The following is a 20,275-nucleotide window of genomic DNA, read 5'->3' as shown; positions in this document are numbered from 1 at the left end:
TTTCCTGGAGTGGATTTCATTTCTCTGGCAGAGGTGTGCTGGTCAGAGGAATCTAAGCCATTGGTCAGATGCCAAGAAAATGCATGTTCTTACATTTTTGGGCCTCACCAGAAATACTGAGAATAGATGATCCATTAGTTAGTAAGTGCTTTCAATAGCAAAACCATAATATAAAACAGTATCCCACCCCTGACACTCGTATATAATTCTATTTGATGTTTCAATAAATAAATATTTGAAATTGTAATGTAAGACGAACTTTCAGGTTGGTTTGTAATTTATGGTTTCCTGGTTTTGAGCCTCCTGCCCAGAGTGTACTACACACACGTATTCAGCAGCTGCAGAAACTACACACACACACACACAAAGAGAGAGAGCCTCATTAAGGGCGGCTCTTGTTAAGATCATGACACTCTGGCAAACTGAGTCTGTAAATTCTTTCCCCCGGCTCTGGGCAGTTCTGTGGCTGGGCCTGCCAGTCCTGCACGAAGGGAAGAAAAGGCCACAAAGAAAAGAAGGAAAAGGGAAAACCACACACACCAAACTCCATCATGAGGAAAGAGAGGTTTTTGCTAATCTCCGTTAGCAGTTGCAAGCTGGTCCTTGTGCTAAACACAAGCCGGTGTTTTCTGTTGGCTCTTTGATACTATGCCAGGCTGTGTGCATGTGTGTGTGTGTGTGTGTGCGCGCGCGCACGCGTGTGTGTGTGTGTGATAGAACAGATTGCAGGTAGAACGTGTAATGTAGCTGGACTCTGATCCTGCCGCCGTTGCTTTTCCTGCTGACACTCTCATGTTTCTCTCTCCCTCTCTCGCTCTCTCGTTCCTTCAAGAAGCAGGCCAGCTCTTCTGACAATTGTGGCTTAGTAACACGTTTATAAACATATCTACAAAAATCTGGTGAAAAATCTGGTCGTGTTTTTTTTTTTTCCCTTTTTAATTTATCATTGTCTGTTCCATTCCCCTGCCAAAGCCTTGTGACCTCCACTGAGGACATCAAGTTATTTCAGTAATCAGGCACTGAACCTCCAGGCATCAAAATTACGTTCCTCCATCATTTAGCCTCAGTATACAGGAGAACAAGTTCTCGAACTTGTTGACGAGATCGGGAGCACGGCTCACAAGTCGGCTGATCTTGTTTCTATCACTGAATAACTAGTTACGGATCTCCATCCAAAGCCCTTTACCACAATTAGGGAGTCCGTGTCATTTTACCCCATGTGTGGCACATTTTCATTCTCCCTCGGCGGGGGGGCGCCGCTATGATTAGCCTCATTATTCAAAGTCAGTGTGGGCTCACTGTTAAGAGTCATTTAGCCTTTATGTACTCATTTTGAAATGGACCTCGTCTGATGATGGGCTACACAAATGAAAGAGGGGGGAAAAAAAACACTTGTCAATCCAGGCTGATATTCAGAAAAATTCTGTATAGTGGGTTGTAATTGCTTCTTCCAGAGAGGCTGTATATGCAAAACTGACTCTTGATGAGATATTACAATGAGTTCTGAATTCTCCTCCATGTTCTCATATATTCTCATGTGCGCTCTTTTCTATCAAGATGAAACTGAATCTTTGGGTCTGATTTGTAATGGAATGTTTCTTGAACATTCTTTTTTTTTTTATTCAGTGCTACATTTTGTGTCGTACACCTCTCACAATTTCTATCCAGCTTTAAACTTCCTCCATGGTTAAAAGTTACGTTTTTATGTGGCAGCTTCAGCCCTGAGCCCAATCTTTTTTGACCGCAAGTCTTAATGAGCCAATTGAGGACAGATCCAGCCACCTGGGCATTAAAGCCAACGCACAAGTGGGACCATGACGAAGAGAAAACTGTCAGCGGTCTCCAGGCTTGGCAGGAGGGAAAGAGACGTGCCCTGTGCCGTGTCTGTGCCCTTGTGTTGCGTTTATACATGCGCCATTCTCCTCTCTGCACCTGCCCGGCTATAATGAGTCAATATATCTCCTCTCTAATTGCCCTAAATACATATCATAAAGCCTGGCCGTAAAAGGCGGACTTCCAAAGCCGGCTAGTAAAGCAAAAACACATAACGCACCAGCGCCATGCCTCAGCCGGCCATAACGAGAGCCTGTAAATTATTGGGCGAGAGGAGGGGGTACCATTTCATTATCGAGGTGCAGCCTGAAAAATAACTTTTTTTTCCTTCAGCACTAGTTTTTTTTTTTTCTTTTCTGTTACTTCTTCACATCTTGTGAAGAAGTAATGATGTCCTCTGAGGCACATAGGCATTGCTAGGGAACTCCAAAAACATTCCTAAGGGGGAAGGTGTGTGTGTGTGTTCAGTATGTGTGTGTATTGCATGCAACATATGTTATTACAACTTCCTTGGTGGCAAAATACACTCACGCCTCAATGCCAGATTTCCCTTGATGTATGAATCGTGTATAGCTGTTGATACACATATAAATACACGTAACATGTAGTCACGAGTCATTCCAACATAAGCTACTATAACAAGACTGTAGACAGCAGCCAACTTCCTATACTGATCCCCATTATTCTCTTCACACAATGACAAGTCACTAAATACACAGGCCCGAATGCTGTCTTTTTTACACAGCTATCTCTCTATCCATCTATCTGTTGAGTTAAACGCTCTAGTGAATCAGAACCGCTACCGAGCTTCCTCTCCCAGCGCAGCTTTGAGTGTGATGCCGAGGGGTTAAGAGGGTCAGGAGCCAGGGTCATTGAGCACACGGGTTAAATGAGAAGAACGGGACCCCTCCTCTGCCTCTCCCTCCGTCCTCTCATCAGTCTCGCCTTTCTCTCCAAGTCTCGTCAGTAATGAGCCGCTCTGCCGTCCTCTGGATCTGTCTGCGTCTCTTAACAGGGCTCCAGCGCTGTCAAGCCCTAATGTGTGCCAGCCGCTACAGAGGAAGAACTCCAGCACTTATATACGGACTGTGGCAACACGACATTTTTACAGAATGATAATTACGCAGTAAGATCATGACTGTTAATATGAAACAAGAAGAGTTTGACATGAATACTTTGTTTTCTGAAAGAAAGCAGAACATCATAATGAATCATGATTAGCATGTCATTATGATCACCAGCTCTGTAGGGTAGCCAAGGGGAGGACAAGGAGCAGCACTTTCCACCTTTTTTTTCTGCATTTTTATTCCCTGCTCTCTCTCTCTCTCTGTCTTTCTTACCCTCTTTCTCTCAGTAATCACAGCATCGTCTAAGTTTGCTGTCTTTATAGACCTGTTTATGTTTAGCTGCGGCGATATTCAAGTTTTTGAAACATCCCTTCAACATCTGTTTGTGTGTGTGGGTGTGTGTGGGTGTGTGTCATGCCTGTGTTGTGTCAGTGCTCTTGTCCTGGCAGCAGCTCTATCAGAGAGCTCATTCTCTCCACAGTGGCAGTCCGGCCTTCCTCTCACCAGCCGCACCGCAGGCCAGATGTGCTTTTACGAGTGCGGCCAGCCATAGCTGCCTACTTTTTAATTAAGCAGAGGCCTGCCCTCTCGAAATGAGGAGCCCCTGCAATCATAATTGCCTTATGGACGAGAGTGAGCCACAGTTTAACGTGCCCACTCACACACACACACACTTTTATATAGCTTATATACACATATATAGCACGTAACAGTGGGATAAGGGGGTTTCCTCATAAATTTTATTACTCCTCACAGATTTCCAAAGCTGTGTGTGTGTGAGAGAGAGCAGTTGAGATCGGTTCGCATTCACTAATATAAGTAATGATACACCTGTGTTGTGTGCTGGCTCCATAATGACAGCGCAAAGGGGAAACAGGTAGTAAATCCTGCAGGTTTAACATCACATACTCAAACAGAGAACCAGTCACAGGACTTTTGAAGGTGTGTGTGTGTGTGTGTGTGTGTGTGTGTGTGTGTGTGTGTGTGTGTGTGTGTGTGTGAGAGAGAGAGAGAGAGAGAGAGAGAGAGAGAGGCTTTCCAGATCCTGTCATTAACTGTAATGAGTGATAGAGTGGATGGATTGCGAATTCCTGTTTGTTCCTGCTAGGAATTCCTATTCAAATGTTTCAACACAGACTGAGAAGCTTCTTGAAGCCTTTTATGATCCCGTGTCAATTTCTTCATCTGACTGGCTATGTCTAGCTAACTTGTTAGCTAGCAAGTAAACAAAAAACAAAACCCAACAACTGTATTTATGGTACACAGATATCATCCTGCAAGTGATTGTTTTTGTACATCGTTTGACACAAACACACACCCAAAGAGTTGTTATGGCCCTCCGTTCTTCTCGCCGCTCTCTCATAGGAGGATTAGGAATATCTGACAGCTCAGGATGAGAGTATCAGTGTGTGTATGTGCGTGCTTTTGTGTTTGTGTGCCTTTATGCTTTTCTGTCATGTTATTATCCCACCCAGGTTTCAGCACTGGCCCAGCTTTTATTGATACTTGTCTGGGGTTGAATTTGTAAGGGGGGGCTGTGGGAAGGAGCTATTGCCAGGTCACCCAAAACACACACACACACACACACACACACACACACACACACACACGCAGCTCATTCTCCTCCCTGGGCCTCTTCCCCACATCGTCCTCACTCCAGCCGAGTCCAGTGAAGTTAATAAAATATGATTAATGACCTCTCTCTCTCTGTCGTCCCTCAGTCCTGCAGTGTAATTTCTGTAACAGAGAAAAGCTGTCAGACAGAATTGCTTCGAGATCAGTGCTATTGGCAACCCCAACCCCCCGTCCACCCAGGACTCGGTCCAATCCATCAAAGCTCAGAGGCCAGGGGATGCTTCTGTGCTTCTGCTCTTCCTCACTCACTTTATTGGACAGTTCTGAGTGGGCCCTCTATCAGGAAACACGCATACACACACACACACACACACACACACACACACACACTGAGGTCCCCTTGGTACCTTGCATCTTCATTTCATCAGCTTATCTGCAGCACCGTTATCTTGTTACGACCATAGATCGAGTGAGACTTCCTCTCGCTTGTCTCCTTCCAGGCCTCGGCTTGTCTGAAGATGTAGCTGTCCGTTCGTCTCACCTCATTTTTTCCCACGCACGCCTGACCTAGAGCTTTGATGCCTGCTTTGCTGTGGGTGTGACTGGCGTGTGTCGGGATCAGAGGCAGCTTGAAGGAGTTAGGGAGTGTGTTTGTGTGTGTTTGAGATGTGGAGTAATGGCTCCTGCCACTGTAATGAAGGCAGCAGGATATCCTGTGTCAGAGTTGCAGGTTAGACTTGCACTAGATAAGGTGTAATGAATGAACATGTGTGTGTGTGTGTGTGTGTGTGTGTGTGTGTGTGTGTGTGTGTGTGTGTGTGTGTGTGTCAAAAGAAAGAAGTAGATAGAGGCCAAGAAAGGTGGTAAAAAGATGCCTCAGAGCCTCAGTTAGAACACACAATAAACACTTACCCTTTATTAGACTTTATTAAATTCACTGACCTTAAAGAAGGAATTCAGCTGAAGCTTTTTATATGTAGATTTCTTATTACTCCAAGTCAGCCAAGATATGTTTGGTGTCTACTTCCTTGCTGAAGCCTCCAGCTTGGCATCTGTTCATCTACATCATCACATACTTCCCTCAAAACATGTCAAGTTATTAAGTCATTGTGAATAGACTTACTTATGGGGTTTCTGTATAATGCACATAGCACAGACAAAGATGTTGTTTTTAGATTTGGAAAGCCATTAAAGAAGTTATTCAGATGACAATAGTTTTTTATTCTATCCACATTTCACTGGATATGCGCAATTGCACGCTCTGATTGGCTACTCTACTACCAGGATGTGAGCTCATATACCGTGAGTAGAGAAAAAGAAAATGGCGGCGCATGTTGCTGAACCAACCAAGGACGAAATAAAAACTCTACTCGAAAACAAAATCCCAAAAAATAGAAAAAAGCAACAAAATATGGACTAAAAGTATGTTATGGTAAGAATGTATCATTTTTTTATTTTTCAAGAATTATTATTATTATTATTATTATTATTGGGCGGCACGGTGGTGTAGTGGTTAGCGCTGTCACCTCACAGCAAGAAGGTCCTGGGTTCGAGCCCCGGGGCCGGCGAGGGCCTTTCTGTGCGGAGTTTGCATGTTCTCCCCGTGTCCGCGTGGGTTTCCTCCGGGTGCTCCGGTTTCCCCCACAGTCCAAAGACATGCAGGTTAGGTTAACTGGTGACTCTAAATTGACCGTAGGTGTGAATGTGAGTGTGAATGGTTGTCTGTGTCTATGTGTCAGCCCTGTGATGACCTGGCGACTTGTCCAGGGTGTACCCCGCCTTTCGCCTGTAGTCAGCTGGGATAGGCTCCAGCTTGCCTGCGACCCTGTAGAAGGATAAAGCGGCTAGAGATAATGAGATGAGATTATTATTATTATTATTATTATTATTATTATTATTATTATCATCGCATTTTTCACAAATTGCTACTGTCATTTTGCCAGTTTGCTTACATTCTCAGCGGAAATTATTTTGTTGCACGTTTTGCATAAGGTTTTTATTTATCAAATTTGCAAAAAATAAAAATAAAAATGCTCTGTTTATCAAAATCCAGTGAATATGGATAGAATAAAACAGTTATTCTGCTCAGTCTCGTCATACATGGCTTTTTGGCAACTCGGTGCTACGCACCTCGTCGGCTATCAGCTCATGTACGACTCGATTTTGTGGAATAACTGAAATTTGTTTATAGTTATATTTATTAACCTACAGTACTAAACTGTTAGCTACTGTATATTAGACTCCAGTGCAAAACTAATCAGACACCAAACATGAACGTCAGCTACATTTGTCTAAACTATTCCCATTCTTAATGTCCTTATTTATCTTTGTAAAGTATTAGGCCTTACGTGTAAGGCTTTTCTAATTAACCGCACTACTAGGGAAGGTTTCAGAATGGCCATCATATGAGTGAACCTGTCATAATAATCCCCTGTATGATAAAATGCCGCTGGTGCTTCAGCTTCTTCTCTAATGAGAGGAAGGGACTGATAGGAGGCGTGTATTGAATGTTAGGAGTAATGTTTAAACATAAAGATTTGAGCAGACAGAGCTGCTGTCAGACCTGCAGCCAGTGGCAGTGAATTACGACGTCACAGCGCTCGGCTGAAGTGCGAGGCCACTCGGGAGAAGCAGACCAGACTGTGAGGAGAGAGTGATAGAGTGCGAGAGTGAACGTCTATTCATGAGGAGGAGAGCCTGACCTTTCCGCTCTTTTCCCTCATTTCCGTGCTCCTTCTTGCTACAGAGCTCGTGCATGACTGCCCTCTAGCTGCCAGAGGGCTTCATCTCTCTGTCTGTCTCTCTTTTCTTGTCATATTCAGTGATGGACAGCATTCCTGATACAGGATACTGATCCATTTGAAATGGTCAGAGGAATATCATGTATTTGTATTTGTTTCAAATTACTTTTGCAACTAGGGAGAAAATGGAGACAGAGCAATGTGCTGACTTACCTATTTTCATCCAGAATGTTGCAAAAAGCTTGATTTTTGTTACTAAGATGTTTAATGATGCTGTATGTATATATTTAATCACAGTCAAAATGTTTAGAATTCATCCTCTCTTTTTTTTGTAGCTGGAGAACTAGATGGTAAAACTTTCATTGACACACAAAAGTAAAATCGACCTGCAGGTTAACACTTGTAGTAGAGTAACACTGTAAAAACCAAAGAGATGATTTAATGGGTCGGTGCAGAACATCAAAATACTAACCGTATCGTCAGTATCAACTGAAGTGCCATTTTACTTTACAATATTTGTCTCTTCAAAATATTTCTCAATTGAATTTTCATTTGCAGTATGCTATACATTTCAGAATGCATTTAGAAGTATAAATGTGTCACAGCTTAAAGGAACAGTCCACCGTATTTCCATAATGAAATATGCTCTTATCTGAATTGAGACGAGCTGCTCCGTACCTATCCGAGCTTTGCGCGACGTCCCAGTCAGTCAGACGCAGTCAGACGCGCTGTCACTCCTGTTAGCAATGTAGCTAGGCTCAGTATGGCCAACTGTATTTTTTGGGGCTGTAGTTAGATGCGACCAAACTCTTCCGCGTTTTTCCTGTTTACATAGGTTTATATGACCAGTGATATGAAACAAGTTCAGTTACACAAATTGAAACATGGCGATTTTCTATGCTATGGAAAGTCCGCACTATAATGACAGGCGTACTAACACCTTCTGCGCGCTTTGGCAGCGCACTGATATCTGAGCTCCGTATCAATGCGCTGCCGAAGCGCGCAGAAGGTGTTAGTACGCCTGTCATTATAGTGCGGACTTTCCATAGCATAGAAAATCGCTACGTTTCAATTTGTGTAACTGAACTTGTTTCATATCACTGGTCATATAAACCTATGTAAACAGGAAAAACGCGGAAGAGTTTGGTCGCATCTAACTACAGCCCCAAAAAATACTGTTGGCCATGCTGAGCCTAGCTACATTGCTAACAGGAGTGACAGCGCGTCTGACTGCGTCTGACTGACTGGGACGTCGCGCAAAGCTCGGAGAGGTACGGAGCAGCTCGTCTCAATTCATATAAGAGCATATTTCATTATGGAAATACGGTGGACTGTTCCTTTAAAGCAAAACAGAGCAGAAGGCTCTGTTGGACTGTGGGGGGGCATTTATTTTTACTTACATGATTCGTCTCCACTTGTGTTCTGGAGGCAAAGGTGTCACTTTCAACCAGCCCAGAGTTTTTCTGACTTCTTCGTCCCATGAGGAAACATTTCTATCCTGATACTGTAGGCGTGGTCTTTTATAGGGTGGCTCCGCCCCCAGCCGCAGAGCACCAGGGCTCACTGAAAGGTTTAAGGAGGATATAAATGATGTAAATCATAAGCTATGGCCTTTACAGTGAACAGATCTCTACTAAGTGAATACCTATGGGAAATTTTGGAGTGTGACGCTAACACTTTACTGACACACTTTCTTTCTTTCTTTCTTTCTTTCTTTCTTTCTTTCTTTCTTTCTTTATTTATTTATTTATTTATTTATTTATTTCGTTTAATTTGTCACCTGTCTTTATTTTGCCCACGCTTGGTCTTTTCCTATCCACTTTACTCCTGTGCCAAATTTATTTTGCTAAGTGTTTGGAAAACTATTACTCATTATTCTATCCACATTCACTGGACATGAGCAATCGCGCGCACCGATTGGCTACTCTACTAATGGGATATCAGCTCATATACCATGAGTAGAGAAAAACAAAATGGCGGCGCGTGCTGCTGAACCAACCGAGGACGAAATAAAAACTCTACTCGAAAACAAAACCCCCAAAAAAATAAAAAAGCAACAAAATATGGAATAAAAGTATTTAATGGTAAGAATGTATCTTTTTTTTCAAGAATTATTATTATTATAGCATTTTTCACAAATTGCTCCTGTCATTTTGCCGGTTTGTTGACATTCTAAGCAGAACTGATTTTGTCGAAAGTTTTGTATAAAGTTTTTATTTATCAAATTTGCAAAAAAAAAAAATGCTCTGTTTCTCAAAATCCAGTGAGTGTGGATAGACTAAAACAGTTATCCCACTCACTCTTGTCATACATGGCTTATAGCCAACTCGGCGCTATGCACCTCATCAGCTATCAGCTCATGTACGACTCGATTTCATGGAATAACTTAATTATACTCAGTAATTATTAGATTAAGTGCTTTATAGTTAGTTCTTATTTCATCTTGCTGTCCAAAACTACTGTAAAGTCGCAAGAACACACTGATTAAACACACAGCCTCATTTTATGCTTCTGTTCTGACATTACCCCCCAACTACACACACACACACACACACACACACACACACACACACACACACACTGGCACTTCCTCAGGATATGAGGCCCGATACTCACTCTGTGTGTGTGTGTGTGTGTGTGTGTGTGTGTGTGTGTGTGTGTGTGTGTGTGAGTGTGTGTGTGTGTGTCTGTATGTCTGTGTGTGTGTGTATGGCCTAGTGAAAGACGAAGTGCTCTCTGCATTGTGTTCAGCTGTTCCCTGCAGAAGTGTTGGCAATGTTTTCCTGTTTTCTGGCTGCGAAGCCATCTAGCACTCGGAATTCTTTCAACGTCCTATATTTCTAAAACTCACCGAACCAGAAGCAGGAAACCGAACAGGACCCATGTGAATGGTGCTTTAACAACTTCATCCATGCTATCAGTGATTGAAATGCTACAGGTTATTCACTTATATTGCAACAGAGTGTACTAATCACCAATATAACTATGGCTGCGTGATATATGATGATATGGTGTAGACAGATAAATAAATGACCTCACGTTACATTTGTTTGAGAAAATTTCGCCTGTTGTCAGTACTTCATAACACTGACCAAGTAGAGTGGGTGTTAAAACCTCTCTCTCTCTCTCTCTCTCTCTCTCTCTCTCTTTAACGTCCTTTCATTTTCATGCTTTAAATACAAATATAGCTGACCTGATCACTGTGATACAGATTGCCTATTTGTGCATATTTTGATCATTTAGATATTAAATCACATGTAGACACACTACAGTCTTGGCTTAAATGGTGCAAAATTACAGATATGACTGCAACCTTTATGTCTTTCTTTGTGCAACCTCTTGACTCGCCACCTTTTAGTAACCCCATACAAAGAACGAAGCGAAACGTTTCCACAATGTGGTTTAGGTTTGAAAACTACCGCAGGGCTTTCTACACACACACACACACACACACACACACACACACACACACACACACACACACACACGCAGATGAGAGATAAGCTGTGTCACTGCTTGCTCTTAATGCCTTGTGATTTCCCTATCGTCATCTGTGCAGTGCAGAGTGGCACCCTAACACCTCGCGTAGGAGTGCGTTATCATTTAGCGAAGGTGCAATTATTTTATCATAGCTGTGCATGTACTCACTGGAGGTCTGTAAGCCCATGAGCAGCATGTTAAAGGAGCCAGCTGAAATGGTTCTCCGTTCCAGGTTGTATAGTGCTGAAGAAATCATGTCTGATGGGGTTGTAAAATATTGATATGTTACAGGTACGACTGGCAGACTCACGGCTGCAGGTGATGTTTTACAGGCTGCCTACTTTGTTCACCATATCAGTCATGCAGAAGTGAACAGCCTAGCACACTTAAAGTGCTGTGTGTGCGCATGTGTGTGTGTGTGTGTGTGTGTGTGTGTGTGGAAGGTGTGTGTGTAAGCAGCTAAGGTGCCAGTTGACAGTTTGATAAGGTTTCAGAGGAGTTTCTCTGCACAGCCTTGCTTTGTAGGACAAATCAAAATACTGGTGTAGTTGGTGTTGCGCTATGTACATAAATGTTTTGTTTCTCGTTTTTTTTTTTGTCATCACTTTTGCACTCCTGTAGTCCTTCTGCATTTGATTAGCTTGTAATATGTCCACTGGCTAGTTCAGAGGTCATACGATTTCTCTACACATCTTTCACTAGCATTAGTGTCGAAGTGCAGCAACACCTTAGAACGTCACTTGCTATGTTTCCTTCATTATAAGGTGTTAGAAGTTTAAAAAAAAAAACATTTAAGTGTGTTTCGGCACACCCTTTTCTCACCTTGTGACACATATTCAAACACAGAGCCACCCAACACCTGTGTTTTTCTTACGAGTCCATTAGCTGGTGTGGCTCCTTGCACCAGATGAGGGAAATTAGGTCCTTAAAAAAGAGCACTGAGGGGCTTGGTAATCAATGTAGACGCAAGAGATTTCCCCCTGGTCTAATCATGAGGGAGAGTTACATGGGTATTGAGAAAGAAGTAGGGAGGAGCAGATTATAATTTTATAATCCTCACATGTGCCGCTACCTTTCCAGGAAAGTGTCACTGTGACGTCAGAGGCTAAATAAACTAGCAGCTTTCCCGCCTTCATTCCTTTTCTCCCTTCTTCCTTTTTTATTGCGTCGTATACCGTATAAATCAGTGTTCCACCTGGAGCCAGAGTGTTTGCAGACTTCCAAACACCCAAACCACCCCCCCCCAGCTACCTCTCAAGGTGCGTAATGTGTTTTTGAACCCAGCCTTGGCCAAGCAGCACCAGCCGCAACACCCCACTCCACCCAGCTCAAACTGTTTCCCATCTCTTAATAAAACATGTACGATACCTGTAGCTGGAGTCGCACTAGGCCTGCCGACAAGCACTCTCTCACTCGAACATGTTCATATGTGTGTGTGTGTGTGTGTGTGTGTGTGTGTGTGTGTGTGTGCGTGTTCAGAGTGCAGGATCATTTCCTCCTATGCCTGGTTAGTTTTCAGTGACTGTTTTCGCACATAAACCGGAGCCCTGCTCTCTATCATCCCAGGCCTTTTCCCATAAATTGCGGCAGCAGTAGCTCTCACCAAAGTAACAGCTTTACAATGTCATTCCTGCATTCAACAATACCAGACTGAAAGCCTTTTGTTAGTCACGTTAATGAACGAGTTGTTAGCGTAGTGGAGTTAGTGTAGCTTTATATCTACCGCCTCGTGCCAAAAAGCGACTTAATTTTTAAAAACTATTCCAAACAGCCCACTTGCTTCTATTACAGACCTTGACAGATTTCTTACACGTGAACTGTCACGTTTTTTTTTTTTAAATCTCAATTTGACACATACATAAGTTGTGTCACTAAAAAAGTGAGGATTGATCATGCAACAGTGGAAAAGTCAAACCCTTGATTGAGACAACATTTTTATCAACATGCGCACAAACTACATTTTAGCAGGAGCCGTATTCTCTGTAATCGGTTTAAAATAATTTAAAATAGGACTCATCGTCTTGCAGCATTTCCTGCCTTTTAAAACTGACCAAAAACCAGTGGCGTCCCCGTCATTCTGTCTTTATAAGATCCAGACATTAAAAAAAGAGTTTGTTTGTTTGTTCTAGCTTTTAGGTTGGATACTGTTCTGTTTTGTCTGTATAAGTGTAAGTGGAGAAAGAGGCTGAAGTGTTCCTAAAATTCAGCAGCTACAGTACCTTTTGAACGACAAGTTCTTCAGCTCCTCAAAAACAACGCGGAGTTACATAACATTCGACTTCTCATGACACATACTGATCTCAGTGAACACGAGGTTGGAAAATAAATCTGATCCAAAAGGCCGTGCACTGTGTTCTGTGTTGCCTTACGTCAATTCTCGTATAAAATATACTATAATATATTGTACTGTAATTATTTACTCAATATAACCTATAACATGATTTTAACCAGTCAGAATAAAAATCTTGCAAAAGACTCATTTTATTTACACACATTGAACTACTGAGCTGAACAGCTGAACAGCATCCTTACTCAATTTCAGAATCCCTGCTTTGAAATGAAATGTTTCTAATAATCATTCTTCCTGTCGGAGTTTGAAAAATCGTACTTAGCCCCCCAAAAACATCGCGCCGTTAGATTTACAGCCGCTTGGATTTATGCTGTGCGGATATTTCGTTTCGCTCTTTATTGCTGACTGCCCACTTGATATTTTGTTTCAACTTGATAGAGCAGAACCGAATATTCTTTCAGAGTTTTTGTTTTCAAAGAGGTGCGTGGTAATAATTTAGTGAGGCTCTTTTCACTGTGGGTGGGGAGCATATTGATGGAAGAGCGAGAGGATTTTTTTCCCTCTCGTTTTGCGATAAATCTTCCCCACCGTGAACACCGTTCACGCTCCTTCCGGTCATTTCCTGACATTCGGTCCATCTCCGCCTCCCCTTATTCCCCCTCTTGTCATTCTCCTTTCCCTGTAATAAGTAACCAAACACCACAAACTTCACTTCCTCGATGGTGTCGGGTTAGCCAGCGCTGATCAGGCAGGGTGTCAGGGGGGTGTAGAGAAGGAACTTTTTTTTTTCACTCACAGCCTTTTCAAAGGAGATTTAAGAGCTTATGTAGTCTTTAAACAGACTTCTCATTGATATGCCATAACAGCAGTCAATATGTGTCGTAATGGCAAGGGAAATTATTATTAGTATTTTTTCAGAATTTTTTATACAAATAGTACAAAACCCATCATGTTATACAGTAGCTTCAGTGTGTCACACTAATATAGACTCAATATCATTTTGGACATGATCTAATCAACACTGTGTGTGTGTGTGTGTGTGTGTGTGTGTGTGTGTGTGTGTGTGTGTGTGTGTGTGTGTGTGTTTATGCTACAGGTAGTGGACGACATGGGCAATGTGAAGTTCTGCCTGGACGAAGCGCTGGAGGCTAGCGGGAGCTGGCTAAAATATGTACGGGCAGCACCATCTTACGAAGAGCACAACCTGGCTGTTTGTCAGATTAGTGAAGATCAGGTCAGCCGCCTTTCCTTGCCGTGTTTGGTCCACTCTGTTCTCTCTTCTCTCTGTGGCTCTTTGTCTCACGTACGCTCTCTCTCTCTCTCTCTCTCTCTCTCTCTTTTTTGTCCTCCGTTCCATTCACATTAACTTGTAACTCTGTGTCCTAGCCACAAACCTACATGAAAAACCACAATCCCGTCTCCTAAAAGGGAAATTTAAACATATTAATAATTAAAGTCTCTTTTATACGTCCACCAAAAGCCAGATCAAATCACCCCAAGCATCCAGCTCAAAGTCAGAAACTGGCCTCATAACAGGCCTCAGGTTTAGGATGTTTTCCCATTTCCCATATTCCTAAATGAAATGTTGAGCTTTTAAAATATCCATTCGTGTACCACCATCCTCAGAGCGGCTGCAAGGGTTTTTTTTTTTTTAAAGATAGTATTGATGAAGTCATGAGTCATAAATCAATGACTCAGCCTAAGTAAATAAATGGGATTGGGTGTTAAAATTTAGCTGCTGGCAGACAAACACACTCGCCATTGCAGTTCTCACTCGCACTTTCCTCATGGACTGGTACTGACACAGTGAATTGACTGAAGCCGTGATCCTCGTCCAGCGTGTTAAGAGACACGCAGCAGTTGGTACTGTCAGGAAAGCGTGGAGAGGACCTGCTGATGTCATGACACTGACTCTCCAACAATAGATAACAAACAGGACTATTGTTTGTACAGGGCTGTTCTCAATGTCTGTGTGTCAAAGGAAGTGAGTCAACACTCCTATAAAGGAATACATGAGATAAGTCAGGAGAAGAGGACACTACTGAAACTCGGATTTGCTTGAATATAGTTCCTGTCTTCTTTGAAACACTGGGAGGGATTTATTATCTAGGAGATAAGATACCTGGAAAATCAGATACACACGGTTTTAAATGTATCCATGGAAGACTTTGCGTGCTTCTGTATATGGTTTATTAACCGTCAGAGGTCTGGGCCTATTTTAGCCGTTTTTAATACCGAGGTTTTACAGGCGATAAAAAATGTCCGCTTTTTAAATATATACGTGGTGAGTTGTATCATTTTTTCCAGCACAGGTTAACGATGCAGGATAACTAGGCGAATTTCCACTTTGAATAAAAAATACAAAATCTTTGCAAAGTCCTTGCTGTAATCAACAAAATAACAAAAAAAAAAATGTGAAGCTACAGATGGGTAAACATTATTATTTTTTTCCCCTGTTGAAACACTGACCTTTTTAAAAATAAAAGATGTAAAATAATTCTAAACAATTACTAAATTGTGAAATAATATGTAAGGCATGATCTTTCAGAGCACAGGCACTATTGCAGACTTTTGCCGGTCAAAATGTAAAATTGGCACAGGAGACTGTTGCAGGTTTAGAGAATGTGGGATCTTTACCCTGATTTTGCTGCACTTATTTATCTAGAGTTCCACAGGTCTGCTTGTTTCTGTCTCCACTGAGTCCTTTAGTGGTCAGCTAATGCCAGTTTAGACCCCGTGTCGTTCTCTGTCAGCCTGAACAGAGAGTCTCAGAGAGAAGCAAAAGCCTTGGCCTTTGTCCCCTTCCCCTTCTTTCTTTTGTTCTTTCTTCCTTTCTGTCCCTGTGCCTCCACTATCAACGGGGGCAAGCAGCGTGGTCACCGTCCTCTTTGAACATGGCACGTGAAACATAAGCCTAACAAACAGGGAAGGATGGGAGGGGGGGCCGAGGGACGGCCTCGGAGACTGACAACCAACAATTGACTTCAACTAGCAAACCTGATCATTAAAACCCTTTCACTTGAATGACCAGCCATTGCTGAGTTCAGGCGAGAATAATAGCTCCTGCTGAAATAAATGTATGGTTTCTGTTTACTTTTCCTCTTCTTTTGGGAAGCTAGCTGGGGTTTTCTTCCCCTCCTTTCTTTTCCTCTTCATTTTTTTATGCACATTTTATGCGGTGTCCTGCAGACTACGGCTTATTATTTATTCAGAAAGGCAACACAATGCAAAAATGCATAATTCATCTAACTTTGGACTTTGCCGTTCTATTTGAACATGCACAATGCATGAGCGCTATTGGAAATATGTGCCCGCCCAGCAAATTCAGATGTGGCTGTAACCTTTTAAAACTCGACCCGGATCATTTATTTACTTGTTTACACATTTTGTCGTTTGCGTCCCGGTCCCAAAACATACCCAGCTGACCATGTATAATGTATTTCATTCGCCCAGGTCGTTTTTTTCCTTACTGTGGTTTTTGTGCCTGGGATTTTTAAATCGAATCCGGATGTCAGCAGCTGTCACTTAATGTGTGAATGGCTTTGAATAGTAAGTGTCACCTACAGTGAGAACAGTGCAAACCAAATAAAAAATAAAAAAATCACAGCTACATTTCAGATACTGTAGTTTTAGCAGTGTTATCTACAAAACTGTCACTTGAGAGCTAACTTTTTTAAAGACGTGTCAACAGAGAGACTAGAAAGCACAGACCTTAGATTGGATTCACAGCTTAACGCCCATTCTAGGAAGGAATTTAGAAATTTTTATTGCAGTGGACACTATTGGAAAGCTGACTCTAAATAACAATAGCAATAATGTTGGTGAAAATGTTGAGCTTTTCCTGTCTGGATTAAAGCAGCCAGCCAGTTAACCCCCTGACCCTCAGCCATCATTTCTCAACATGCACTTAAACTGTTTGTCATAACAACTGAAGTATGACGCCAGACTTGCCATGCCATCTCCTTCTGTTTGTGAAGAGGCTTGCACACACGCGCACGCACACACACACACACACACACACACACACACACACACACACACACACACACACACACACACACGTGTCTATCCCCACAGTTAGACTTTGCCTAAATGAAGGTACTGGAATATAAAAGTTTTGTTCATTGTGTCTTTTTTTTTGCATGATGTTAAAGTTGTGTTTCTGTTATAGTAATCAAACCTAATCACGCTAGCGTTGTCTTTAGTCTGTTGTTTCTTAGTTACAAACCACAGAACAAGGGTCAGTTTTCTGTTAATCTTAGTCAAGACTAAATTAGGATTTTCACTAGAGAATCATTATTTAACAGTGCAAATTAGTCTGTAGACAGAAATATATGTATTGCATGGAGATCGTATGTTTCTCAGTATATTAATTCCACATTTAGAGTGAAAGGAAAACATCTTGCCTTGTTTTATCATCATGAATATTAACAGTGTGAGTTCATTTCTTGTTTCCTCTTTCACTGTCACATGGCTTTTGCAAGAAATGTTAATGGGCAGATCTGGAACTCATAAATGGACTCCCCTACATGATTGAAATTTCAGCTACTGCCCACTTTGTGCATTTCTGAACATATTTATTGCTGCCTGTGTTTATGCACGTGTTCACTTTCTTGTCAAAGCACACTCATATTCATATATATATATATATATATATATATATATATATATATATATATATATAAAAGTGTGTGCGCGCGCACGACAGAAGAGAGATTATAGTGTGACACACTTGTGATGGATGATCCATCTGCCCCCAACACTTGAAAGCGATGTGAGGAGGTCAAGATGCCCCTCTCAGTGCTGTCAGATCCTCAAAAGATTTACTGTAGAGACAGCTTCGCACCATCATAATGGATGGCTTCAGGGGGAAAGCAAGGCATTAGCATATGGCTGCAGCAAACATGCACTGGACTCATCTCCATTTAACAGCAAACTTTAGTCTGTGCTAATGCATAGAACGTATTTGAAGTGTGCAAAATTTCATCCATCAAATAAATCCATTGAAGCAAATGGAAACAGTTTCAGTCTGGTCCAATCAGCCTTTCCCAAAGATCTTAAATGAATCAACTATTCATCTGAATAAGAAAGTGCAAAAAGTGGCAGCTTATCGTATGAAAATAATTTAGCTGTCTCACTCACACACACACACACACACACACACACACTATATATATATATATATATATATATATATATATATATATATATATATATATATATATATTTTTTTTTTTTTTTAAGCATTGTATTTAGATTACTTGATTTTCATGGAAACAATTTCTAATTAGCCTCATTCAACAATTCCACATTTAGAGTGAAAGGAAAACACTCAGGAACTCTCTGCCTCCTCACATCCGCAACTCTGACTCTCTCTCCATCTTCAAGTCTAAACTCAAAACTCACCTGCTTAAGGTTGCTCACTCACTTTAACTTCTATTACACTCTCCATTGTTTCTTTTGTATGTTGATTTTTATTTATTTATTTATTTATTTATTTATTTATTTATTCATTCATTGTACAGTGTCCTTGAGTGTCTTGAAAGGCGCTTATAAATAAAATGTATTATTATTATTATTATTATTATTATTATTATTACAACAGTTAAACTGTCATAGGCACCTTGAAATTCATTTCATAATTTTCTGACATGGTAGAATAGAAAACCTGTAGGTGGAACCATCTTAAAATATACAACCTGTAGGTGGAACCATCTTAAAATATACAAAATGACATGACATATTTACAATTATGAATTATTAATTGCGTAATTATATACAGTGGTTTAAATAACAATGAACTGCCTAAAAAACAAATAACAATAATAATAATAATAATAATAATATGATGATGATGATGATGGTGGTGGTTGTTGTGAATAATAATAACAACAACTACTACTATTACTAATAATAATAATAATAATTATTATTATTATTATTATTATTATTATTATTTTGTTATTATTATTATTATTATTATTATTATTAATAATAATAATAATAATAATAATAATAATAATAATAACAACAACATCAACAACTACTACTACTACTACTACATTTAGGCTACACAAAAGAATTTGTAGAAGAAATTATATCATTAGTTGTTTGTGTGACACAATTCAAACCTCTGTAAATATTCCCGGGGGGATTATGGGCGGTTTGAAGCTCAAAAGGACTGATTACTGTAACGTCTTCCGTTTCTAAAACGTTTGTTTATTTATTTATTTAAGTCATAATTTATTTTTAGAAACAGTAAAAAAAATCCTTATGGCAGTGTGGAGTTTGTTTGAGTAAATTGTGAAAATGCGGTCGGTGAAAAGGCAACAAGCAAAGCCAGGTCTGTGTGTGTGTGTGTGTGTGTGTGTGTGTGTGTGTGTGTGTGTGTGTGTTTAAAACGGGAATCTAAAAAGCACTCCGTTAGGCATCACCATGGTGATAACAATCAGCGCGTGGCGTTTGTTCTTTCTGATAGTTTGAAAGGCGGCTTGTTGGGTTCGCGGCCAGGAGGCGCGCGGTTGTGCGTATTTGTGCGTTTGTGCGTATTTGGTGCGATTTGTGTGGTTTGTGCGTGGCTGACAGATGAAGCTGTGGGTCAGAGGAGGGAAGATAACGGGGAGGGTCCTCTGAGCGGTGCGGCACATCACTCCGTCCTTTCAGCGTGTGAGATAAGAAGAGGAGGAGTGGCCGGGCCGGGAGCGCAGGGCCGTGAGGGGGACTGTCGCTTAATGAGTGAGACGCGCTCAGGTCCGCGCATCGAACACACACACACACTGCTCAACTCAACTCAGCTCAGCTCAGCTCAGCTCAGAGAGAGAGAGAGAGAGAGAGCGGGTGAAGACTCGCTCTGTCCCCGCTGTCTCCTCCTCCTCCTCCTCCTGTCCCGCTGCTGGGGTGGAAGAGTCCCGGCCTGTCGCGAGCTGCATTAATGAGACTATGGGTTGTGTTCTGAACTCTACCGGGGACGGAACTGCTGCTGCGACTGGAAGCGCTGAGATCAACCGCCCCGACAACTTCCCCAACTCTACCCGTTCACGGAAAACAAAAAGGTCAGATACACCATCCTTACTTCCGTCCAGTGCTGCTGCTTAATAATAAATAATAATAATAATAATAATAATAATAATAATGAATTGCTTGTTGTGGGGAATATTCCGTTTCCTGAACTGAAGAAAAACTTTTGGCCAACTTGTGAAACCTACCTGTGAGCTGTCACAGCTTCAGGTCGGAATAACTGCGTTGCTGCCGCGTTCGTCGACATTAAAACCCCGACGCTCCACTACATA

General features: G+C 41.5%; 1 protein-coding gene across 9 annotated transcripts in view; it reads left to right on the top strand.

Annotated features, from left to right (window-relative positions):
• The window catches only part of prdm16 (PR domain containing 16), a 225,842-nt gene that overhangs the window by 181,021 nt on the left and 24,546 nt on the right, over nt 1–20,275 (top strand). For 8 of the 9 annotated variants that reach the window (XM_060931494.1, XM_060931486.1, XM_060931487.1 and 5 more), the window contains one exon: nt 14,083–14,220. In XM_060931494.1, coding sequence (XP_060787477.1) covers nt 14,083–14,220 — 138 coding nt within the window. Of the gene's footprint in view, nt 1–14,082; nt 14,221–19,682; nt 20,039–20,275 lie in introns of those variants that run through there. The other variant, XM_060931493.1, reaches the window with a different exon arrangement.

This window comes from Neoarius graeffei, chromosome 10, assembly GCF_027579695.1.
Source record: "Neoarius graeffei isolate fNeoGra1 chromosome 10, fNeoGra1.pri, whole genome shotgun sequence".
NCBI lineage: Eukaryota > Metazoa > Chordata > Actinopteri > Siluriformes > Ariidae > Neoarius > Neoarius graeffei.
Note: the sequence above shows the minus strand (reverse complement) of the source record. Positions and strands in the feature narration are given on the sequence as shown.